At 37.2% G+C, this 25898-nt stretch overlaps 2 protein-coding genes across 4 annotated transcripts in view; both read right to left on the bottom strand.

Annotated features, from left to right (window-relative positions):
* Nucleotides 1–7412: 7412 nt before the first annotated feature.
* On the bottom strand, nucleotides 7413–14248 carry LOC101897447 (ATP-dependent DNA helicase Q5). The gene is made up of 4 exons (XM_005178729.4): nucleotides 13979–14248; nucleotides 12575–13879; nucleotides 10734–12503; nucleotides 7413–8001 (listed from the first exon to the last, which is right to left on the bottom strand). The coding sequence occupies exons 1-4, from the start codon at nucleotides 14094–14096 to the stop codon at nucleotides 7904–7906; spliced, it is 3291 nt and encodes a 1096-aa protein (XP_005178786.2). The 5' UTR covers nucleotides 14097–14248; the 3' UTR covers nucleotides 7413–7903.
* A 4107-nt stretch (nucleotides 14249–18355) lies between these two features.
* LOC101897155 (uncharacterized) overlaps nucleotides 18356–25898 on the bottom strand; it is a 31071-nt gene continuing 23528 nt past the window's right edge. For 2 of the 3 annotated variants that reach the window (XM_059129149.1, XM_059129148.1), the window contains exons 2-5: nucleotides 19256–19306; nucleotides 19050–19153; nucleotides 18826–18986; nucleotides 18356–18731 (exon numbers count right to left, since the gene is read on the bottom strand). In XM_059129149.1, the coding sequence (XP_058985132.1) occupies nucleotides 18494–18731; nucleotides 18826–18986; nucleotides 19050–19153; nucleotides 19256–19277 (525 nt within the window). In that variant the 5' untranslated portion in view covers nucleotides 19278–19306 and the 3' untranslated portion in view covers nucleotides 18356–18493. The remainder of the gene's footprint in view (nucleotides 18732–18825; nucleotides 18987–19049; nucleotides 19154–19255; nucleotides 19307–25898) is intronic. The other variant, XM_005178728.4, reaches the window with a different exon arrangement.

Raw genomic sequence — 25898 nt, forward strand, 5'->3', positions numbered from 1 at the left:
TTGATGGAGTCGACCGATATTGTCCATTTTCGCACCTAACCTAGCACTGGCGCAAATATTAGGATTTGCAAAGTTGTAACAAAATCGGATTATCCTTTCTCTTTTTCTGCAGTAAATTATTTTCTTTGAAAATATCGACATTTTGTGGGGTAGGTACCAGAAGGAGTGGACCGATATTGCCCATCTCCGAACTCGATCTAAGTTTGACAATAATATTTTGATGTACCAGATTTAAATGCGCACCAACCAGTCGGACCGACAGACGGACGGACATCGCTAGATCGACTCCAAGTGTCCTGAAACGGATTTGATCCAAAGACACTATGGTCTAAAACCAATATTTCGATGAGGCACGTTTTTATCAAATCAAATGATATGTACGCTCTTTAGCCATATGGCTGCGGGTATAAAAATTTATTGGAGAGCGTTCATAAAAGAATTTAATCAGTTTTGTCATGAAAATGAGTAATGAAATAATCAGTTCATTTGTTCGCTTTAAATGTTGAGAAAATATTGAATAAAAGATGAACACTTGTTGCATGTTATTATAAAAGCGGCCATAACAGCAAAGTTGTATTTTTATGTTATTTATCTATCTTGTTCCACATTTGGAATGGGGTCTTTCCATCGTATTCGAAACATGCCCTGAATTCATTCAAACATCATTCAATGAGTATTAGAATGTGTAAAATGGATTTCATTCAGTTTCGACCAAATCTAAGATTCCTTCGCCATTTACGAAATTTACAATTATTTACAGATTTAAACCATTGTAAGCCACAAAAAAGAAGTCCAACTTTGACCGTTTTTCCTAACGCTCTAATGCCAGTGCATAGTTTGCACCAAAAAACGTACTTCTTTCAGTCTGTGAACTTTCAATGAAGGCAGGACATTTATTTTGCAGAGGTGATTATTCTAAAGAGTAACTATTTATTGGGAGTGGAGAATACAGATCCACAAGCGCCATGAGGACACTTCGAAGCTGTGAGAGCCGAAAACCCCCATAACAAGTTAACTTCCCAAGGAACTTATTTTCCTCATTACCAATGAGAAAATGATAAACTAGTTTAGGTTGTTAATGTAAGACTTTTCGCGACCCTTTTATATTCTATGCTTACCTTCAAATCGGAACATTGTGAGTTCACCACCAATAGTCGAATAAAAAATAAAAAAGTGGATATAGAAAAATAAAGCAAATATTTTCATTTACACCCCCATGCCATGTAGGGTACTTGGAATTTGGATTCCACATCCTGTGGTACCTCTCCCACATAGGGTTCAAAGTATTAAAAGAACGCGAAATAAGCAACCAACGTTTTTGCTAATACATGATCTGTTGTAAAGAAATGTATCGGCAAAATCGATCATTACTTTTTTAATGTTTTAATGTATTATTTGAAAATCGCAAAACGTAATAACCTCTATAGAAGGAAATCTATACCATCAGCTTGGATACAATATTCATTAACGATCCTTTTATTTTTAAAGGTTTTTTTGCCTCAAGGATATTAAAAGTTCGGCCCGGCCGAACTCAACACGTTTTTCTTGTTTTTTTTTTTTTTTTCTATTTGTCCACCTTAAGTGCCAAAACATAATTACTTATTTCGGGTGACAAGCCATCCTAAAAATAATGGGTTAATGGGTTGATTGGTTGGAAAATTCGTTATTTGGTATTTTTGTAGCAGTTGCATAAATTCGCGGTTCAAATATATTCTAATCATGTTCTGCTACAATATGAAGATTAGGAAATAAGCCGGTCTGACAACCTATAGCCATTATTCATTAGTGGAAGTTTTAGTTGGGTCGTAATGAAAAACAAAATTTCCAATATCGAAGGAGCCTAACTACTACTTAAAGTTGTTCATTATTTATCGAGTGTTGTTGAAGACTTGATAATCCATAAAAATTTTCAAATGGATTGTAATTTTTGCTTTTATCATAATAGCCAAATCGCTTATGCTCAACCACCTAAAATTTAGATACTGAATTCCTAAAACCTTGATTGAGCAATTTCTGTACATTGCAATTTTAAAATATCAAATGATCTTTGAAGATGTGGCCACGAACGTAAAAACAGAAAATCGGATGTAATCGTTAAATGGAGTTTACGTCAAAATGTGAGAGACTGTTATATGGGACTATACAAAATAATGGACCTATACTAACCATTGTCGGCGGGAAGGGTTCATATCTTCTTAGAATTAAGAGGCCAAAATACAATTAATTTGATCAGGGAAATGCACTCGAAATCATCAAATACTATAGTACCGTTAATAGGAGATGTGATAAATAGTGGACCCATATTGAAATAGTCTCGATGTTTCAAAGCCCTAATATCAAGTTACAACTCAATTAGATTTCAGCAGTATGTCGAACATAGCTAAATCGACTTAAAATAGTATGCTTTATGTGTTCTCCGACAAAGAGTTTATGATATTTCATTCGGAATGAAATAGTTAATACAGGGTGAGATGAAAAAACTGCAAGCAACTTCAGACTGCTGCCATTTCTAAGCCACTCGTCCGATAGCTGTTAAAATTATACCAGTGACAGCCCATTATATTGTTTACAAGCGTACAAAAGCATTGGTGAGAATTTTCAAGAAAAAAAAGTTATTCGTGATGGAATTCAAGCGTGATAGTGTGATTTCTTTATATATGGCTGGAAAACCACAAGTGGCTATCGTTAGAGCACTCCAGCATTTAAATATGAATAAATCTTTTGTATCTCGTACCATCACTCGTTACCGTGATACTGGTAGTATAGCCCGACGTCAAGGAAGTGGACGGGGGAAAACAGGAACATCAGCAGAAATGGTTCGAAAAGTAAAGAAGCGTCTTGATCGAAACCCGCGTCGCAGTGGCCGAAAAATGACTTGTGAGCTGAACATATCGCAATATTCCATACGCAAATATTGAAAAATTAGCTCGGGTTAAAGCCATTGAAATTCCTAAAAGTGCAAGAACTTACACCGCAACATAAAGAAAATAGACTTAAAAGAGCTAAAGAGTTGCTTCGCTTGGCCGAAAGTGGTGAACTGCCGGATTTGGGTTTCTCCGATGAGAAAACATTTGTTGTACAGCAGTTTGTAAACAAACAAAATGATCGTGTTTACTTGCCAAAGAGGTCAGCTGAAAATGTGCACCTTCGGTTGACCACCAGAACTCAAGAGCTAGCCTTGGTGATGGTGTGGGCCGCCTCTTCGCTCCAATTAATCGAACGTGGCATCAAAGTAAATACCAAATATTATTGCGAAAATATTCTGGAGGGTGTATTAAAGCCTTGGGCACGCAAACATTTTGGCCGCAGACCTTGGACATTCCAACAGGACTCAGCAACATCACACTCAGCACGCGCCACCCGAAAATGGTTACAAAATGAGGATCCTCGCTTTATTTCAAGCGCACAATGACCACCAAAATCTCCAGATACCAATCCGTTGGATTATTGAGTCTGGAGTATTTTGGAAAGTAAGGTTGGCACTAAAAAATAAAACAATCCCACGGCGGCCGGTTCTATGTACCAGATTGACTCGGAGGCACATTTCTCCGACCAGGGCCCGCCAACCCAGCAAATACATGTTCGTGTTCGTCCATTTTTTTGATGTGGGAGCAACATTACCCGGAATGTTTGCTCCGTATTCTCTTGGTCCGAGCCGGGATCGAGACCAACCCCGGACCATGGTTCTGCTCCGTTTGTCGTAATCGCATCCACCACAGATCGGTTTCGGTGAGATGCAACGGATGCATGGAGTGGGTGCATTTCCGGAATTGTTCCGGACTAAACCGGATACAGGAGTATAGCGATAGGGACTACATTGCTTCCTGCTACGTCAATGTAGACCCCAGTGAGTCTTCATCTTCGGCGTCCTCATCGTCGTCGCAATATGAGACTCCCCCGCAATCTCCTCAACAGCAATCTACGCAGCAGTTGACGCCACACATTGCTGTTCAGGTTCCGGATAATGCATCATTTCTCCAATTTAATTGTGATGGTCTCAGAGGTAAGATCAGCGAAATTGTAAGCTTTATGAGTCGGAAGAACATCAAGGTCGCAGCGATCCAGGAGACGAAGCTGAGTACCACCTGCAGGCTTCAAAGTTGTGATGGATACAACGTACTGAGGAAGGATCGCTCCAGAGGTGGAGGATTAGCGTTCCTATTGCACCACTCTGTCCAGTACAGACCTATCCCGCCTGAGCTTGACTCTAGTGACCCGTACATGGAATGTATGGGGGTAGCGGTCAAGTGTGGTACCGCCGAGGTAGAGGTGCTCAACGTGTACATTCCGCCGTTAAATAGCTGTGCCCCACGTTATATGCCTAATATCAGTTCACTACTGGTAGGCAATAACCGTCTGGTGCTAGGGGATTTCAATGCCCATCGTGAATTATGACATTCCGTCCTAGGTAATGACCAGAGATGCATGGCGCTGGCTGACCAAATCGATAGCTCCACGTTTTGCACAGTGAATGAGGACGCGCCCACCAGAATAAGGGGAGACTGCCACAGTTCTCCGGACATATCCATCGTGTCCCCAGGTCTGACGAATGACGTAACTTGGAAATCAGTCATTTCTCTAGGCTCAGACCACCTCCCCATTATTATCGCCATCAATAGACCACCCGACTTCATCGACTCTGAACGCCGCACTTACCTTAACCACGGGAAAGCTAATTGGCAAGAATTCAGAGAGTATACCAATCGCCGCTTCAGAGAACTGCCCAACCCATCTGATGTTCAGGTAGCAGATAGGTGTTTCCGGGACATCATCAAAGCTGCAGCCCCTCGCTATATACCTGTTGGTCGAATACCTGAAATAAGACCAAATTTCCCAGCAGAGGCAGCGGGATTAGCAAACGAGCGAGATGAGCTTCGCCGTACTAACCCTAATAACCCCAGAGTCAGGGAACTTACTCTGGAGGTAAACAGGTTAGTAGGTGAGCATAAGCGGAAAAAGTGGTTAGAACATCTGAAGCATTGCAACATCGGTACCGGAACGAGTAAGTTGTGGGCAACGGTTAAGTCGCTTTCGAACCCTGGAAAAAAGGACGATCGGACATCTGTCTCATTTAACGGCGTAGAAGTGACAGATCCGAAGAGGTGCGCGTGTTATTTTAACCGGCAGTTTGTAGAGCACCCCGAGAGTGACAGGGCGAAGAGAAGGATACTACGCCGTGTACGATCCCTTCCAGCCGAGGAGGTACCACGACAATTTACGTTGGCAGATGTTGCACAGGTCATCAGAAGCGTAAAGTCATCCAAAGCGCTTGGTCCTGACGGAATCTCAATGGTGATGTTGAAGCAACTGGATGAACCAGGAGTTGAGTATCTGACAAAACTTCTCAATCTGTCGTTAGCCACCCTAGTAGTTCCCGATGCCTGGAAAATGGGCAGGGTGGTCCCGCTACTGAAGCCGATATCACTTTTGTCACAGTAGCAAAGACGCTTGAGGCTTTACTCCTCCCCAGCATAAGAGAGTGTTTCCCAGTAGCCGATCATCAACACGGATTCCGGAAATTGCATAGCACAACAACAGCTTTACACGCCATTTCCACACATGTCAGTAGAGGTCTCAACCAGAACAGGCCGTGCGATAGAACAGTTATGGTGGCACTTGATTTATCAAAAGCCTTTGATACAGTCAATCATGCCACACTGTTCGAGGACATTGAACGCACCACCCTCCGGCCAAGTTTGAAACGTTGGATAGTAAACTACATGTGTGGACGCCAGTCGTACGTGGAATTCAGAAACAAGAAGTCGAGCATCCGTAGAGTTAAACAGGGAGTTCCCCAAGGTGGGGTGATATCTCCGGAACTGTTTAACCTCTACCTTTCTGAAATTCCACGCCCTCCAGACGGCATAGAGATTATAACGTACGCAGATGATTGTACGCTCGTGGCGTCCGGACCCATTATTGAAGACATTTGCGATCGGTTAAACGCTTACCTTGTTGATCTTACCGCCTTTTTCACTGCGAGGAATATGAAGATATCCGCCACTAAGTCGACGGCCACACTTTTCACCACATGGACTGCGGAGATGGGGCTATCCTTGAATGTGCAGGTCGATGGTGCTATTATTCCGACCACCAACTACCCCAAGGTATTAGGGGTCACATTCGATAGCCTCTTTAAGTCGTCCGCGCATACCACAGCTATCTGCGACAAGATTAGAAGTAGGAACAAGGTCCTCAAGTCTCTGGCCGGCAGTACTTGGGGAGCTGATAAGGAAACCTTGTTGACCTCTTACAACGCGATAGGCCGGTCTGTGGTAAACTATGAGGCTCCAGTGTGGTCCGCCAACGTCAGTGCTACGCAGTGGAAAAATGTTCAGTCCTGCCAGAATGCCGCCCTTAGAACCGCAACAGGGTGCCTTCTCATGACACCTGTCGATCACCTACATGAGGAGGCGAAGGTCTTACCGGTGCGACAGCATAACAAAATGCTGTCAATGCAATACCTGCTTGGGTGTTATAGACAAAGCCATCCAAATCACCATCTTGTGGATAGGCAACCTCCGCCCAGGCACGTTAGGAAAGACCTTCATGATCTAGAGAGAGAGGTACAGAGGTATAAGAGAGAGCCTCTAGATCCACAGGCCTATCAAGCGGGACTGAATAGTATTCACTCTAATGCGGTCTCAGAAGCCATTGAAGGATATAGAGTGAATACTGTGCTAGGAGACCATCCCCCTCCAGTCGCAGCTGAAGAACGAGAGCTGCCCCGACAAACCCGAGTAGTCTTGGCTCAATTACGATCCGGATGGTGCAGCCGCCTAAATTCCTACTGGGCCCGGATCAACGGCGACGTGCAGAACATCTGCCCAGCATGTGGCACAGGCCCACATGACACGCTGCACTTATTTCGCTGCCCAGCCAAGCCTACTCACCTAACTCCAGTCTCGTTATGGACACAACCCATACAGGTTGCATCCTTTTTGAGACTGGACTTAGAGGCAGAACCTGATTGAACTGAGTCAGAAAATGGAAACCGAACGAACACAGATGTATGAGCTGCTACAACAACAACAACAGTGTTGATCACCTCAAGCAAGCTCATCGCCGGGAATGTGCCAAAATGCCGCAGGGCAACATTCGGGCAGCGTGTGACGGTTTCATTGGCCGTTTGAAGGCCATAATTCGTGCCAAAGGTGACCAATTCGAACAAATCTAAACTTATTATAAAATCTGATGCTATTTCCGACATTTTTTTCTTTTATTCAATAAAATTAAAAAAAAAAATGTAAAAATTATAGCATTTGACTTTGTTGCAGTTTTTTTATCTCACCCTGTATATCCTTTTTTATATAATGAACGGTATAAAAAGACTTCCAAAGTTTTCGTTATTAAACACATCTTTGATTTAAAAATCTATAAATGTCCAAAAATGGAAATAAATTATCACTATATTGCGACGACATGCACATATATGAAAATATGCTTTTATTAAAATATATATTTTTTGAAATGTACATTATGTAAAACATAGTTGGTGTATACTATTGTGTGTACGATAATTAAATGTATAAGCACTTCATTTAGTTACAATACCAATATTTGCATACGAAGTTTTTTTTTTATAATATGGTATTGTATTGCATATTCAAAATAGTTAAAGGATTGTAGAAGTGAATATAACATCAATAAAAATAGTTTAAAAACTTTGAAAAACCAGTAACGAATTCTCTTAACAACTAAAAGTAGAAGTTTTTATCGTGGAGCCGATCGTTGCGTATACAACACATGAGCGTATATATCTAATATGGTAAAAATACAACATTTACGACTAAAAAGATAAAATTCTTAAAACAGAAAAACATGGGAGATAATAATAATAAAAAATTCAAAACATATGGAAGAGGATAGATGGTGATAGTGATGATGCCAGTGTTCATTAAGTTTACGCCACTGGAAAATGTTTATCAATATCAGAATCTTCGGCAATCATATTCAGTTTATGAAAGGTGTCACGAATATATCCTTTGCAGTCGCCAACAGCTGAAAAAGAAAACATTATGTTTAATACAATTTTTATACAAAATGGGTAGTAAAATAATAGTAATTTATTATGATTGTGTTTATATTCTTCGTTTGAATTAAAATAAAAAACATTGTGAATCCCGGCTGATTTCTAAATGTATCTACGGAAAATAACATTATATCAAGAACCCGAAGACTAAATTAAAAATAGGTCAAACGCATTGATATTTTCGCTTTTGACTTTTTAACAAATAAAGAAGTTTTGTATGTCTAAGCCCCCTGCTAAATGTAGATATGATCTCAATACAATTGTATGATGTTTCTTGGTGATTTAGGCAATATTTAGATAAATATAAATAAAACAAATTAAAACGTGTAATTCGATACGGCCGACAGATCTATACCCTCAGCCAATGTTCGATTATTTAAATATATTTTGACTTCTTTTATGATTATTTAAATTTTTGATCCTCTATGGAGGAGGTTTCGAACGAATGGACCAATATTGTCCATTTCATATCAGACCAAAAAAAAAATATGATACAAATATTGCAATGTTCCAGGTTGGGACTATATTTGTTACTTCCTTTACATTATATGACATATGTGATAGTTTTTAGAAAATGTTGAAATGTGCGTGAGGTACAAGAAAAAGTCCAGAGAAGTATTCCATTATCATACTTCATCTAATATTGAAATGGACAAAATTAGAAAATCAAACATTTATATCCAATTTTATGAGAAATCATAAATTCCAGATTCATTTCAAGTTTCTGGTTAAGAGAAATATTAAGATACGGCAAGTTGTGAAGAATCGCTGACTTTTTTGCAAGTTACGACAGATAAAAGTATTGGAAATATATATCATCATCACAACAGATCTTGCGCTAGCAAAAATGTTTGTATGCGTGAAATCTGAAAAGAGTTGGATGCTTATTTCGCATTCTTTGAGCGTTTTGTTTTTCACAATCTAGAGCCCAATGCGGGGTGGTACCAGAAGAAATGGTCTGATCTCTACCATCTTTATAGCATATCTTGTAGTAATAGAAATATTGAGATGTGCCAAGTCTGGGTGGAATCGTATTTTAATTTCGTGTTTTATGAGCTTCTTGGTTATTCAAAATTTTGACCGTTTGTGGGGGACGTACCAGAAAGAGTGGACCATCTTCACACCAGATTTTGGGTTAATAAAAATATTGTGATGTGTGAAATTTGAATACAATCCGACTCTTATTTTACATTTTATGAGAGATATAATTATGTAAAATGGTGATCCTTTGTGGGGGAGGTACTTGATGGAGTGGACCGATATTGTCCATTATCGGACCTGACCTAGCACTGATTTAAATATTAGGATTTGCGAAGTTGGAGCAGTATTGGGTCATCCTTTCTCCTTTTGTGCAGTAAAATATTTTCTTTTAAAATTTTGAAGTTTTGTGGGGGAGGTACCAGAAGGGGTAGATCGATATTGTCCATCTCTGAACACCATGTTTGGACCAAATCCGATACTTCCTTCGAGAGTTATCATGCGCACCAGCCAGCCAGACAAACACATGGACGGACGGACATCAACTCCAAATGTCCTGAAACGTGCTTGGTCCAAAGAGACCTATGGTCTAAAACCGTTATTATGATGGGTCACGTTTGGCCGTATCAAATAATAGGTGTGTCTGGTTACCCTAAAATTTGTAACAATTGTTACAAATTGTTACTGGAAGTCGTCTGTTAACCCGAAAGTTCTGCAAAAGAGAGCGGTTGGAGAGAGAAATTTTGACAGTTCTTTCAGTGAGAGTTTGCAAATTCTTGCTGGAAAAATTTCTTCTTGCAATCTCTTGCAACTCTTCTTCTTCTCATTCATCGACATTCAATCAGATGTTTTCTATTGTTTATTTATTTCTTTTTGTGATTTTAATTTGAAAATATTGTTTTGGAATTAGCAAGACTAATTGTTTTTGGAGAACAACTTTACAAAATGTGAAAAACGTAAATGTTAATATGTAATAAGAAAATAAAAGACTATTTCCAACATTTTTATTTAAAAAACTTGTAAAATTAGTATTGGTTCCTTTGTTTTAATTCTCCTTATGGGGGACAAATTGGTTTGTTTTGACAAATCAGCTGATTAGTTGCAAGCTTCTGCAGGAATAGCGTCTGTTTACTTTTCGCATTTTCCTTGCAAAAGAGAATAAAACTACCTTACTCTCTCAGAAAGAAGTTGCTGGACAATTCCTGCTGGAAAAGTAACCAGACACACCTAATATATACCCCCTCTCTAGCCATATGGCTGAGGGTATAAATATGCTTAATGAGATTATCATAGTATTGCTCAGGCTTTCCTTTTCTCGTCTCGAAATCATAAACATATTATTTTCAGCTTAACAAGGCAAGTTCCAAAAATTAGGATTAAAAAATTACTAACGTCGATGATTGGATAATAATCGACGTGACTTGCTCCACCTTTAGTTTTATTAACGCTGTTGCTCAAGTTGCCTTAGCGAAGGTTGGAAATTTCTACTACTTTTCTACATAACCTAAATTGATATTGATCTAAATTGACAAAACAAATTTTACTTCAGATATATGACACGATTTTTTAAACCTATACTTATTATTATTATTATTATTTTTTTTTTTTTTTTGTACAACTCTTGTTTGTCAAAAATAATTACCGACCGCCTGAAACTAGAGACTCTGACAATGCGTATTTTCAATAAATAAAAATTAGAAGAATTTTCATTTTAAATACTTACCCAATTTACCATCAATAACCCGAGTTGTAATGCGTTTGGCAAGGACCTTAAACAATTCTTTGGTAGCAATTTTACGTTTATAATATGGATTTAAGTAGTCGACAACAGTTTTGCTAACATCGGTCTTTTGTTTGTATACCTGATGACGATCACTCTGTGATGATTTTGTCGATGATGAAGTTGTGGCAAGTGTTTTCGTCGTACTGGATGATTCTCGTTGATGAATTTGTGATTGAGATTTTGTTGCCGAGGAACTTGAAGAAACATTTGATGATGAATGTGAGCGGGAAGATGATGAACTTGGAATTGGTTTTAATGCGACTTTCTGTGATGTTGAGCTTTGTTCTGATGATTTCGACTTGTCAGCAGATGTTGTTGAAGTTGATGAAGAGGACTTGGTTTCAGATTTCGATGATCTCTCCTTAGATTTTTCTTTACTTGAGATTGCAGCTTCTAATGTTTTCTTTTCACTGGCACTTAGGATTTTCTCAATTTCCTTCGTCACTGGATGTATATTGCCGTTATTATCATCGTCGTCCGCATTTGTCTCGTCATTTTCATCTTCATCCTCTTCTTGCTCTGCCATATTGTCGTTATTTTTTTCATTTGTTTTGTAAATAATGTGACTCTGGTATTTATCTCTAGAATTTCGATTATAGTGTGAAGTTCTTTTCGATTTAACGTGTGTACCATACTTATGAGCATCGTACGACTGTGAATTCGAACTTTTTGAACTGGAGTTGTAATCATTATTTTCCTTTGTGTCGTATTGATCAATGCTATCACCACTGCTAATAGCTTCCAATTCTTCCTTTTCCAATTTTTCAATTTCTTGTTTCAGCTTTTGTTCTTTAGAAATGAGATTTTCTAAATTGTCTTCATTGCTTTCTTGTTTTACATCCGCATTTTTGTTTTCGCTCTTTATCGACAATTTATTATCCAAACTAGCATCGCTACTCTCCACATCGGACCATTCTTCTTTGATTTTGTTAATGTCTAACTTTTCCTCCATTTCTTTATCATCGGATATGGATGAGAGTGATGTTTCACTTTCTTCATCTCCCGATTTACTTTTACTTTTTGTGAAAAATGAACCAATAGTTGTTTGTTTTTCTGACTCATGTTTATAGCTTTTTGGAGCTCTCAGGGCCTTAGGAATCTCTTTCTTATCGTTAGATTTGGGTTTTTGTTCTTCTAATTCTTTTAGTTTACGTTCGAAATACTCTACACTACCACCGTTCCAAACGCTTTTCTTCTTCTCCGGTTTCGGCACATAATCCATGAGCACTGGCATTAATCGTTTCTTAGAAGTTAATTGTTTGATTGTGGACAACTCTTTGGCCACAGCATGCCGATACATGTTGGCAACCTTCTGTTTGGAAAAACATTCATATTCTATATCAGCTGCAATCGCTTCAAAATCCTTTTGAACTAGATAACTTTTAGGTTTATCTTCCTCGCTTTCTTTCACGTTATTTTTGAGCGCTTCAACAAGTGCAGTTAAATAGTTTTCACGCATTGATATCTTTAAGCCGGCAACCTTAGTTGTAGTTGCCTGTGCCTGGTGTACTCGAGTAATTTCTGTGCCTGCTTCTTGTTCCAATTCACGGGCCGCATCCAAACATTTTCGCAATTGAAATTGTTTGCGAATGAAATCCTCAGTTTCTTTCTTAGCTTTCTTTGCCAATTTGGCATGGCTTACACCACCAGAGCCTTCACTATCATCGTCTTCGTAGTCATCAGCAGCTCTTTTTATGGCAGCGCGACCACCTTAACAATATAATAAAAATAAGTTTAATTTTAGTTAAGTGTCTCCTTTCTACAACATGACTTTTACTTACCTTCATACAAATCCGAACTATCCTCTAATGATATACCCGTCTTAAAGACACTGTCCATGCATAGACGTTGAAATGTTAGCAATGCCTTCTCCATTTTCTTTGGATTCTTGCACACATCACATCTGTCTTCACACTCAGGTGTTGGATCCCCAAAATAATCCGAAAATAATTTATGCCTGCACTGCATCATTTCACAGAAGGAAACGATATCATCGAAGTTCTTCATTGCTCTCTCAGCCATTTCTTGTTTACCCGAGCATGTGGACGAACGCGATCGATTTATGTCATTTTGCAAAAGAAAACGGATGGAACGGGCATCCTCTCGACCATAATATAAGCGACAATACGATTTCTTGCCATCACGACCAGCGCGACCAGATTCCTGATAATAGGCAGCAACATTCTGTGGCACATCCCAGTGTATAACAAATCGCACAGATGGTTTGTCCACACCCATGCCAAAACTGTTGGTGGCCACGATAATGGGACTTTCGCCAGACATCCATTTCTCCTGGGCTTCTACGCGCTCTGAACCCTTAAGTCCAGCATGATAAGCTATTGCATTGATTCCTTGTCGTGTCACCCCCATTGCAACACGTTCAACATTTTCACGGGTACGACAATAGATTATGCCACAACCCCGCTTGGCAGGTGCAGTTTTTTTGAATTCCTCTTCGTCGCCCAGACAATGGCTGGCAAAACCGGCCAAATGTTGAAAATCGTCTTCTATGGAATTCTTGAACACCACATCGTAGAACAGATTTTTACGAAAACTGGGTGTAATAAACTTCGCTATGGGCTCATTTAGACGCAGTTGCTTAAATATGTCCTCACGCACTTGTTTCGAAGCAGTGGCAGTTAGTGCCAACCATATTATGGAAGGATATTTGGATCTTAGCTGACCCAGTTTAAGATAATCCGGTCTAAAATCATGGCCCCATTGACTAACACAATGGGCTTCGTCCACAGCAAAGTAGGCAACTTTATCATACTTTACCATATGTGCCAATATGTCTTGGAATCCCTGGGTAGCTGCTTGTTCTGGTGTTATGTACAGGAATCTAATGTTAGGTTTCACCGATTTCAAGTCACTGACTACACGTTCTCGTTCCTTTACACCCATTTTGGAATTCAATGAATCGGCTTGAATCTTTAACTTGCCCAAATGGTCAATCTGATCCTTAATGAGAGCCAATAAAGGTGAAAACACAATTGTCACTTTGCCATCACACATCAGACCCGGAAGTTGGAAGCACAGCGACTTGCCGGAGCCTGTGGGCATGCTAACGTATACATCACGTTTCTCTGCCGGCACAATCACAATCCAGAAAACAAACGCAAAAAGAATCCAAAACATTCAGAAATTTATTCGCTTATTTTGTTTTCTTTTGTTGTTGTACTCACTTTTTACGGCACTTTTCACAGCTTTTTTCTGCAATTCCGACTTGAACTCCTTGTGACCAAAGTATTTTTCCAGACACTCATACATACGGTCCTCGGATCCATCTTCCTTACTACTCATGTTGACGAGCGTTTCTTAAATGTATTGTGAAAATCCTACGAATAAAATTTTTACCGCGTTTTATTGCATTTTTAGACAGCAAAGCGAAACGATTTTTTCGGCAAATTGCGGAAATTTGTGATAAAGATAAAAACCAAAGCAAAAACAACGATTGCTCAAGGGTTCTAGACGATCGAAAAAATCGATCTAAAGGACTCTAGAAGGTCGAGAAATGCGGTGTATAGGGTTCTACAAATAAGATCTACTCCCAAAAAAATAGCTGTTTGTTCACTGTAGGAACATGCCAAATATAATAATAATTTAAATTAATAATTTTTTTGCAGCGTAACGTAAAAGTGGACATAGTTTACACAAATATTTAAAATGTTAAATTGTTTTGTAGAATCAAGTAGGTAAGGTCATGCAAACATATGTTTACAATGTTTTTCAAAAATTTTCGTTTGACAACACCTTATTGTCAAACAATATATTTATAAATACATTTTAAATACACAAACATAGATGGAAAAGTTTTTACGCAGTGAAATTTGACAAGGCTATTTACATATAATTCAGAGATGGGTATGCTTATTTGAAATTACTTTATCTTCTTGATTTTACCATGATATTACCCAAATACGTCAGTCCATATATTCAAATTTACCAACTAATAACGTTGTTGCGATTTTTGTCGACGGACTGTTTAGAAATGAAATTTCGCTTTATATAATGGGTTTATCAAATCCGACAAACCGTAATCGTATATATATACAACTCTATTCCAGAACCTGCAGGATTGTAGTAATGTTACTAAAATAAACGATTTTTTTATGATATCAAAAAATGCAAAAAGGCTCTTGTAGATTACCGGAAACATTGGTCTATATGAGTGTTGCGAAAATTCCGAGACAGACTGCTTAAATTGTGACTTCCGGTGCAAAAATGCTAAACTTCTTACTTATCGTTAATCCCACTATAAGCAACGTCCAAATGCTTATTGAAAACAAACTCGTATAAATATAAAATATGTAAATATGTATATGATCAGGCCTTTGTACCTTTAGCATCAAATAACATTGCTGTACAGGGTAAGATAAAAAACCTGCAACCTACTTCAGACTGCTGTCAATTCCGTGATACTGGTAGCGTAGCCCGACGTCAAGGAATTAGACGAAAGAAAACAGCAACATCAGCAGAAATGGGTCGAAAAGTAAAGAAGCGACTTGATCGAAACCGTAGCCGAAAATGGCTCGAGAGCTGAACATATCCCAATATTCCATTTACAAATATTGAAAAAATGAGCTTGGGGTAAAACCATTGGAATTCCAAAAAGTGCAAGAACTTACACCAGAACAGAAAGAAAATAGACTCAAAAGAGATAAAAAGTTGCCTCGCTTGGTCGAAAGTGGTGAACTGTCGAATTTGTTTTTTTCCGATGAGAAAACATTCTTTGTTCAGAAATTTGTAAACAAACAAAATGATCGCGTTTACTTGCCAAAGAGATCAGCTGAAAATGTGCGCCTTCGATTGGCCACCAGAACTCAAGCGCCGGCCATGGCGAAGGTGTGGGCCGCCATAACAGCCGATGGTCGCTCTCCGCTCGTATTAATCGACCGTGGCATCAGAATAAATGACAAATATTATCGCGAAAATATTCTGGAGGGTGTATTTGAGCCTTGGGCACCCAAACATTTTGGCCATTCCAACAGGACTCAGCACGCACCACCCACGACTGGTTACAAAATGAGGTTCTTCGCTTCATTTCCAGCCACCAATACCAATCCGTTGGACCATTGTATCTGGAGTATTTTGGAAAGCAAGGTTGGCACTAAAAATACCAAAGTGTCGATCACCTCAAGCAAGCGCTTCGCCGGGAATAGGCCAAAATACCGCAGAGCAACATTCGGGTAGCGTGTGACGGTTTCATTGGCCGTTTGAAGGCCATAATTCGTGGCAAAGGTGGCCAAATTGAACAAATCTAGACTTATACTAAAATTTGATGCTATTTCCGACTTTTTTTGCTTTCATTCAATAAAATTAAAAAAAAAAAAATGTAAAAATTATGTTGCAGTTTTTTTTTTATCTCACCCTATAGTGTTGTAAGGTGAAAAATATTACCATACGCAAAATTCAATATTGTAAGTCAAACATGAAAAAATATTTTCACGCGATTTTCTTAGATTTTATCCGTTTCTGACAAAAAGCCATTCCGAATTTGTGAGAATTGTGAAAATCCGTTCAGGCGTTCTTGTGGTTTAAGTGGTCTAACTAACATCACCTTCATTGATATATGAGATTGTATATATTTTGCTATATATGCGATATAACAGTCAGAAGTGACATTTTCGTGCATTTTTGATTTCGCCAGGACTAAAACTATTCGCGGTTTAGTGTAAATTTTCATAATTTTTACATAAAAGCTATAGACTATTTTAACCGCTAAATATTGTCCGATGACCAAACAAAACGGTAGGCTTATGACCAGCCCTAAACAGTAGCCCCATGCTAAACTCAGCGTCGATTAGTCTAGAAGTGAGACCTGCATCTGCAAAATTAAGACATTTTTCTGTTTTTTGGTCCATTTTAACCTATAAGTATTATGCGATCATCAAAAACTATAGGCTTTTATTCTGACCCTAGCCCCACCTCCATGCTAAATTTCATGAGAATCGGGCCATAATTTCGACCTTTAGAGCAAATTAATGTGGACAGACGGACATACATAGCTAGATTGACTCAGCTCGGCGAGATAGGAAGATCCATATATAGTTTACTATGGCGGGGACCAATATTTCGAGGTGTTACATAATTTTTGGCCCAATCTAACTTATAATAGCCCCAACACATAGTGTTGTAGGTAATGAAGAGTAAATATTTTATATACGTTATGCACGGCTCTAACATGACTTCTAATCTGGAATTCACCCAACTGATGTTATGAATCATTAAACAAATCCTAACAGTTTAGATGCCCATTAAGCTGTTATACTTGCCAAAGAAATTTATTAGTCTAAAAAAACAGCAAGGATATTTCAAAAGCCAACGATATGATAACCTACACCACCATGCGTATTTAGTGAAGCTCCCGTAACAGGAAATTTATATTGGGAATGTATTTGAATTTTCAATAAATTTGACGGAGGTTTTTTACCTCTAGCACCAAATAACATTGCTGTATACTGCATGATATGACTTCGATAAGAATTATGTTAAAAATATTTATTGGAGCAATAGATATACCAGGCCGAGTATCACCAAATGGAAAAAATTGGTTAAATATAAAAATATGGTGAACAATAACCGAAAATCGGATGAAGGTATGTATCGAAAGTACATAAAAATCTGAACCGATCTCGATAAAATTTGGCAGAGGTATTTTGCGATCTGTATCTGATATCTGATACCAAAGATCATTGTTGTGGAGTGCATATTACACATGTGAGGGACTTAAAACCCAAATCGGATGATAGTTATATATGGAAAATATAGCTATATCTGAACCGATTTTCTACAAATTTGAAATACTTGATTTTAGACTGAATTACACATTTGGCGCACAGTAACATTGAAATTGGACGAAGATATATGTGGGACCAATATCTTAATTTTCCTTGGGCCAAACAACTTATTTGTGGAAAGTTTCATTTCAATCAGACAATAAAGCGACCTGTTCCTTGTTTACAAAAATACATTGACAGTCGGACAGGCATACATAAATCAACTTAAGATGTGATTCTATGCAGATCATCAAAAGGAACTATCGGTCTATCTCGCTTCCTTTTCACGCAAACATTTGGCCGCAAACAGTACCTGACCAGTGTGGTTTAGGGTATGAAAACACAATCTCAATTTTTGTAATTTTCTTTATTTGTTATAAAAAAATAATTCAATCTTATATATTAGATAAAATTTATAAAAATATGAAATAAAATATAAGTGTATTTTATTTGTACATTTTTTTTTTAAAAGAAGAAGTAAAACATGTAAAATAATTATAATTATCACTAAAGTGAATGAAGTTAATGGTAGAAAAATATTCGAGTTTTTCGATAATAAGTTTAGGTTTTTTTTGTAAATATTTATTTAAAAAGACATTATGTGATGTAAATTGTAATCTTTGAAGACTGTAAATATTACAGCACAGTTAAAAATGTTAACGAATGGTATGTTAAATATTTGAACATTAACAGTTATAAATTGGTTGGGCCAAGTCTAGACACAAACCTAACATGATGTGACTGTTATACTAAGGTTGGACGGATTATTGTTATACATAAAAAATATATAGATAAATAGAACAGAATGTATATAACACTTTAATACGCAACAAAACTGTTACTATATCTGCTCTTTTCGATTGGAACAGGTGAGAGAAGTGTGTCATGCAAACAACAAACAGGTGATGTACCCTTTCAATTTCATTCTAAATCTCCGGTCATGCCAAAGCGTAGAGTAATTAAAATGTCCATAAGGAAAATGAGTGCGGTGACCAATGACACAGACGCTGCAGCCAATACTAAATCCAGGCGAGTCATATTCGGATGCCAGTAATTTAAGTCTTTTGTTGCTGACCAGTCACGGAACAAAAGTGAAGTTGTGGCCACAAACAGCACAAATGCCACCAAAGACCACAGCACTGATGTTCTCCATGGCGTCCTACAATGGAAAATTGCAAAAGCAGACAAATAATCAATTTTTGTTCTCAATAAATGTCCACTTAGAATTAAGGGCTATGAGCAGTCGAACTTACATGTCGCCGAATAGGGCCATTATTAAGTAAATGGCAGAGTAAATTAAAAGACAGCCAAAGGTCACATAACATAAACCAATTACGCGGGGAGTGATGAAAGTACGTATGTTGGAATGTGTGGCCGGTTCATCGATCAGACCTATGCAGCATATGATGAGACACTAGACATGTGCGACAGTGGAATTAATATTTAATTGATAATTGAAACAAAGTGTTCTACTTACCAATTCGAGGAATTTTAAAGCCACCAGTGTGTAGGAGGCCTTTTTACAGGGTCCCGAGACATAAGATGTTTCGTCGGCCGGTGACATATCGACACGAGATATTTCTGAAAAAAGAAAAACAAAAATACAAACAATTAGGTCATCAACTGATCTAAAATAGTAGAAAAAAAACTGCTGGAACATAACAATAGTTTCATCAACAATACCTATTGAACTCAAATAACTCATCTTGGGGTTTGTAGAGAATGGCTTTACGACTGTTCGGAAAAAAAATTGAAATTAATTCACGCTTGTTCTATATATTTGTGCAATTATCAGAATGTGAATGTGGATAGTGTAGGTTTTCTTATTATTTTATAATTTGCTACCCCCTCTTCCCCCCAAAATAACAAATTAGTTTCAATTGTTGATCAGAGAGAATACATTGATGAGATACCATTTCGTTCGTAACAAAAATTCTGAATTGACTACCATCAAATGAGTCAATGGCATCTGTTCGATTGTGCTTTCATGCGTTAAATGTGGGTAAAATACTTTGATTTTTTTTAGCTACAAAATTTACAATAGACGACATTGTGCAATATTTTTGTTCTGATTTGTGTCAAGGGTGGTTATAGAAGTTCTACATTTGTCATGGCATAGATTATACAAAAATGTGTATAAGTGTTAATAAAGCAGGGAAAGCGCCAACATTTTTAAACAAATGTATTTTGTTTTATTGGTAGATATTTGGAAGTTAGACGTTTGTTTCTTGTACCATTAAAGGGTCGTATCCATTTCAATATGTCGGTTAAAGTGTGATCTAGGACACTACGAAATTAACGTCGTGTAAACGGCCAAGACCTATGATCAAACCAGTAAGAAAAGTTCAAAAGTCAGGCGGGCCGAATATATGATACCCTATACCACTATGCGTATTTAGTAGAGCTCCCATAACAAAAAAAATTATATTAGTAATTTATGTGAAGTAGATCATACCAACTATGAACCAAATAGCATTGCTGTATATTACAAGATATGACTTCGATAAGAGTTACATTATTATATTAATATTTATTGGAGCAATAAATTGGTCGTCCGATAGGAGCTCCGTTTTCTTACTTTTTAGTGGTAAAAGTAGCAAGACAGCCAACTGTCAAAAATTGGGAAATCGTTGAAAAAGTACGAGAACGAAAAAGAAGCAATTCTGCATATTACGCATGTGAGTGACTTTAAACCCCAAATCGGATAAAACATATATATAGGAGCTATAGCAATATCTGGACTGATTTTTACTAAATTTTGTGTACTTGATTCTAGACTGAATTCGGTCGGATATGTAGGCCATTTGGACTGATATTGTCCATTTGGTGAACAATAACCCGAGATATCGGTTGAAGATGTATATGGGAGATATATCCAAATCTGAACCGATCTTGACGAAATTTGAAACACTTATTTCAGGGCTGTATCTGGCACCAAAGATCATTGTTGTTGAGTGCATATTATGCGTGTGAGGGACTTAAACATCAAATGGGCAGATATAAATGCGAGCTACATATGAATATGATTCGATTCTAACCAATTTCAATAGGGTTCGTCCTTGTACCAAACAAATAAGGTTTGGAAAATTTCATCTCAATCGGATAATAAATGCGACCTGCATTTTGTTCACAAAAATACATGGACGGACGGACTTACATGCATAAATCGACTCAGAAAGTGATTCTATGAAGATCCTCAAAAGTAACTATAGGTCTATCTCGCTTTCTTCTCCATGTTACAAACAAATGCACAAGGACATCATACCCTTATCACTATGTGGTGTAGGGTACCATCGCGGGCATCTAACATCACAGCAGTCACATGACACAAGACTCTAGCAAATTTAATTATTCTGCCCTACCTTGTACCATGTGTCTAACAATTGCTATATTCCACAATCTGCAAGAATCTACTGCTTTTTGAAGGGAAAATCGGTTATCGTAGTAAAAAGTTTTACATTCTTATAGTTCTGGAATAAAGCAAACCATGGCCTCTATTAGGTCGGTCAAGAAGACTACTTTTGATAACAATAAACATATTTTTGTGATATGACTCCCTTAGAATTTCAAATCACAATTATGCCTTTGGACAGCAAACTTATTTGTCAGACGGGCTTACTGTTCGACCTTATATGGGCCATGGAGCAAATATTTATCATTTTGAACACGTATTGGTAGTCAGATGAGTTCTCCGTTCCCTTACTTTTTAGTGATAAAAGAAGCAAGATAGCAAACTGTTTAAACTTGTTGTTACATGCTCTCACAGTAAATAAACCAGCAAAGAAAGTTTAAAAGTCTGGAGGCCGACTATTTGATACCTTACACCACTATGCATATTTTGTAGAGCTACTCGTAACAAATGAACATTTTAATGGGGAATTTATGTGAAATACATCATACCGATTATGAATCCTTTCTGAATGCGCTTTAGCGAACTGCTTTAGAGCAGTTGTAATCTGGAATCAGAGGGAACTAATATATGAGAGGTATATCCAAACTTAATCGATTTCCATTTGGTGCACAATAATCGAATGAAGATATATTGGAAGCTATATCCAAATCTGAACCGATCTCGATAAAATTTGGCAGAGGTATTTCTGGGCTGTATCTGATACCAAATATCATTGCTTAACAAAAGCGAGGGACTTGGAAACCAAATCGGATGAAACATATATGGGAGCTATAGTCATATGTGAATCGATTTTAACTAAATTTGATATACTTTCTTTCAGGCTGATTTTGGTCGTATGTGCCAAAATTTATTTAATTTGGGCTGATATTAACCATTTGGTGCACAATAAACCGTTAAATCGGTTGAAGATATATATGGAAGCTATATCCAAACCTGAACCGATCTAGGTAAAATTTGGCAAAGGTATTTCTGCGCTACCTTAAATTAATATTACGGCTGTGAGGGACAAAAATAACAAATTAGATGAACAATGGGAGCTATAGCTATATCTGAACCGTATTTAATCAGATTTGACATATTGACTTCTAGGCTCGATTTAGTCGCATTTCATGGAATTTGGATTAATGAAAAATAAATAATAATGGTACAATAAAAAGGTAAGTTAGAGCTACCAGCTGATTACAATTTTTTTCTAAGTCCGAAATTTAAATTGAAAGTTTGAACAGTTTGGATCATATTTTTAAGAGAAAATTCAGGCATATCATTCATTTTTCGCGCTATTCAACTTATTTAAAAAAATATGAAAAATATAAAAAATGAAAACAACTTGTTGTATATAATTTTGAATGAGTCTGACAGGAAGCGGGCATAGACTCAGGGCTGTATTTCTACAGTTTTATAAAGCTGTTCTACGTCCGTATTGTACCATGAAATTCACAAAGACATAATACCCTGACTACAGTGTGGTATAGGGCATAAATAGTTGAAAAGTACAGGATCGGAAAAATTGCAATCCTGAACAAAAACGTGAAAATCATGTAACCATAATGACGCCATCACAAGCTGATAAAAATAAAATAACAAAATTGAATATTTTTGATAAATTTTGATAAATTTTTTTTGATAAATTTCAATACAAAAATTGCAGTCGACTTAAAAATATAGCATAACTACTCAGTTCGCGCCATTGGCACATTGTTTAAGTTTTGAAACATGTTGTACTCAATGAAGACCCATAACAACCTACTGTTAACGTGTCTAAATAACAGTCAGGCCCCTTTTCGAATTTCTAAAAAAAGTCGAATTCCTCATAGTAAAGAAGACAGTGTCATTTTTGTTTGAAGAGAAGTGAACAATTTGCAACTCTTTGGAATACGGGAATGGTTTTTGGGCAAAGTGTGCAAAAGTAATGGAAACTTTTTAGATCTTGAATAAAGCGGGGTTTTCTATGTGGCTAAATAGGTACTCCAATTGTGTCAGTTGACCATCTGTACGAGTTGTCGAGATACTTATTGCGATTAGAATCGTACGAAATATAAACAAGCAACAAAAAAAAAATCGTAAACAAATTTTGTCATTTCGTCTGATTTGGTGAGACACCTTATTATTATAATTATAATACATGATACATAACTTCGTTCTGCACACAAGATATAAAGTGGACACACATTCTTGTTGTTATGGTCTAATCTCATTATTGGTCATAACGGTAGCAATTTAGTGTAAATGTAAATCGTATAATTTAAAATTTGTCTTTGCATCCTGATTAACAGGTTGACACAGCCCCTATTTTTATACATTGAGTGTCTTAAACGTTTTAGGATTTCCTGTGGTTTAACGCTATTTTAATTCGTTTCATATTCATATAAAAAATATTGCATGACAACGAAATTACTACCCGTACCACCATTATTCATTTAGCAATATAAGGTAGTTTACATTATATTGAAACACACTATGAACGAATATTTCAGGTCTCGACCTATTCTCTCGTGCATTTAACCCAATATGCGTGAACAAATTAATGTTGTAGTTGTAGTTTCCCAACATTTTCCCTCAGATATTTCATCACGAATTCTATGTTTCGGAATTTTAAATAATTAGCATACGTATTTAAATACCAAGCTGGTGGAAAAAAATGTCAATATGTATCTGTGTAGTATAAACGTATATGCATATGGGCGAACGGGGTAATCAGTTTCATTTTAATATCTACTGGGATATGTTACATGCGTAGAAACAATAGAAAGCTTTACAACGTTTGTTTTTTATTTTAAAATTTTCTGGGTCAATGTGTCATTGCCGTCGTGCATAAAGTCTGTATGTTTATAAAGCTTAGACGTTAAAAAATCACCGTCATTGTAGTAAGTTAGATCGATGTAATGGTCAAATTTCCAACAACGTTCAATAAACCTTTTTAGAATTAATTATAAGGAGACGCGTCGTGGGAGATTGTTCTCAAAAAAGTAAATCTGACAATTTAAAAATATATAATGGAAATAGACTGAAAGAATTCAAGAAGGTCGAGGTATGGAGGGTATATTAACGTTGTGATTCTGTTGGAACTCGTAGAAATACTCCACTAGACCCATAAAAATAAAAATATTTTTCATCAGAGAAATATCAATTTAACAATGTCCGTCCGATTGACTTGCTCGAATTCTGAATCTCAGTTCGGCCCAACTGGATTAAACTTCTTGTTTACTTGTTTTATAGCTATTTTGGTGAAAGTTAACAGCTTTGTTTGTAACAGGCAAAAGGAAACGAGATAGACCCATAGTTCCTTTTGATGATCTGCATAGAATCGCATTCTCAGTCGATTTATGCATGTCCGTCCGTCTGTCCATGTATTTTTGTAAACAAAGTACAGCTCGCAATTATTGCCCTATCCAGATGAAATTTTGCACAAATCATTTGTTTGGCCCAAGGAAGAACCCTATTGAAATTGGAGATAATCGGTCAAAATTTAGATATAGCTCCCATATATATTTTCGGCCGATTTGCCTTTTATTGTGCACCAAACGTGTAATATCAGCCCGAATAGTATGAAATTTTGCAGATATAACCAAATTAGGCCTGAAAATAAGTATGCCAAATTTGATCGAAATCGGTTCAGATATAGCTATAGCTCCCATATATATTGTTCATCCGATTTGTTATTTTTGTCTTTCGCAACCGTTACAACAATATTTGGGGAAATATATCAAATACAGCCCAGAAATACATGTGCCAAATTTTATCGAGATCGGTTCAGATTTGGATATATCTCCCATATATAACTTCGTCCGATTTACCTTATATTGAGCACCAAACGTCTAATATTTGTCCAAATGGAATTCGTTTGGATCGAATTTATTCTAAAAGCTAGTATGTCAAATTTGGTGAAGATCGGCTCAGATATCGCTATAGCTCCCATATATACTGTTCATCCGATTTGTTATATTTGTTACCCACAGCCGTAATATGCACTCCGTAACAACGATATTCAGGGAAAGATATCAAATACAGCTCAGAAATATCTTTGCGAAATTTTATGGAGATCGGTTCCGATTTGGATATAGCTCCTATATATATCTTTATCCGATTTTAAATTAATTGTGCACCAAATGGGCAATACAAGTCCGAATTTAAAAGATACAAATGCTTCGGCATATTTAGTCCTTTGAACTTTAAATTATAATTATAATCATAGCGTGTATGATTGAATTCTCCCATACAAACTTTTAATTTTTATGCGGAGCTCTACTAAATTAGCAAAGTGGTGTAGGGTATCATAAAGTCGGCCCGCCCGACTTTAAGACTTTCTTTACTGGTTCAAATCTATCTTTATCATTTTATAGCATACTTTTAAGCGCACCCAACGATATCTTCATTAATAAATGAGTACAGTAATCGCCTGACCATTCATCAACGCCCAGGCAAAATGGCTGATATTAGAGTCTTGAAATTTTGGCTGAGGATCACTCTTGACCCGTACTAGAGCGGTACGAAAAGTATAGAAATGTAATAAATATGGTACTCTTTGTATTTGAGGAAGCAGTAGAGCTAGAACTCATAAATTTGGAATGAGGGTCACAGATGGAGTGTATAATAGATGCACCAAAACGTTGGAAATTCGCACTATAGAGGGTGAGATGAAAAAACTGCAACCAATTCAAGCGTGATAGTGTGATTTCTTTATATTTGGCTGGAAAACCACAAGTGGCTATCGTTAGAGCACTCCAGCATTTAAATGTGAATAAATCTTTTGTGTCTCGTACCATCGCGCGTTACCGTGATACTGGAAGCGTAGCCCAACGTGGATGTGGATGGAAGAAAACAGCAACATCAGCAGAAATGGTTCGAACAGAAAAGAAGCGACTTGATCGAAACCCTCGTTGCAGTGGCCGAAAAATGGCTCGTGAGCTGAACATA

This window comes from Musca domestica, unplaced genomic scaffold, assembly GCF_030504385.1.
Source record: "Musca domestica strain aabys unplaced genomic scaffold, Musca_domestica.polishedcontigs.V.1.1 6, whole genome shotgun sequence".
In the NCBI taxonomy this organism is placed as follows: Eukaryota; Metazoa; Arthropoda; class Insecta; order Diptera; family Muscidae; genus Musca; species Musca domestica.

Excerpts from the sequence above, each read along its gene's own strand:
- LOC101897447 (XM_005178729.4), bottom strand. The coding sequence starts at position 14,096 with ATGAGTAGTAAGGAAGATGGATCCGAGGACCGTATGTATGAGTGTCTG. Across the intron at positions 13,880-13,978 it reads TGTGAAAAGTGCCGTAAAAA|AGAAACGTGATGTATACGTT; the intron begins GTGAGTACAACA and ends TTGTGCCGGCAG. Across the intron at positions 12,504-12,574 it reads TAGTTCGGATTTGTATGAAG|GTGGTCGCGCTGCCATAAAA; the intron begins GTAAGTAAAAGT and ends TATATTGTTAAG.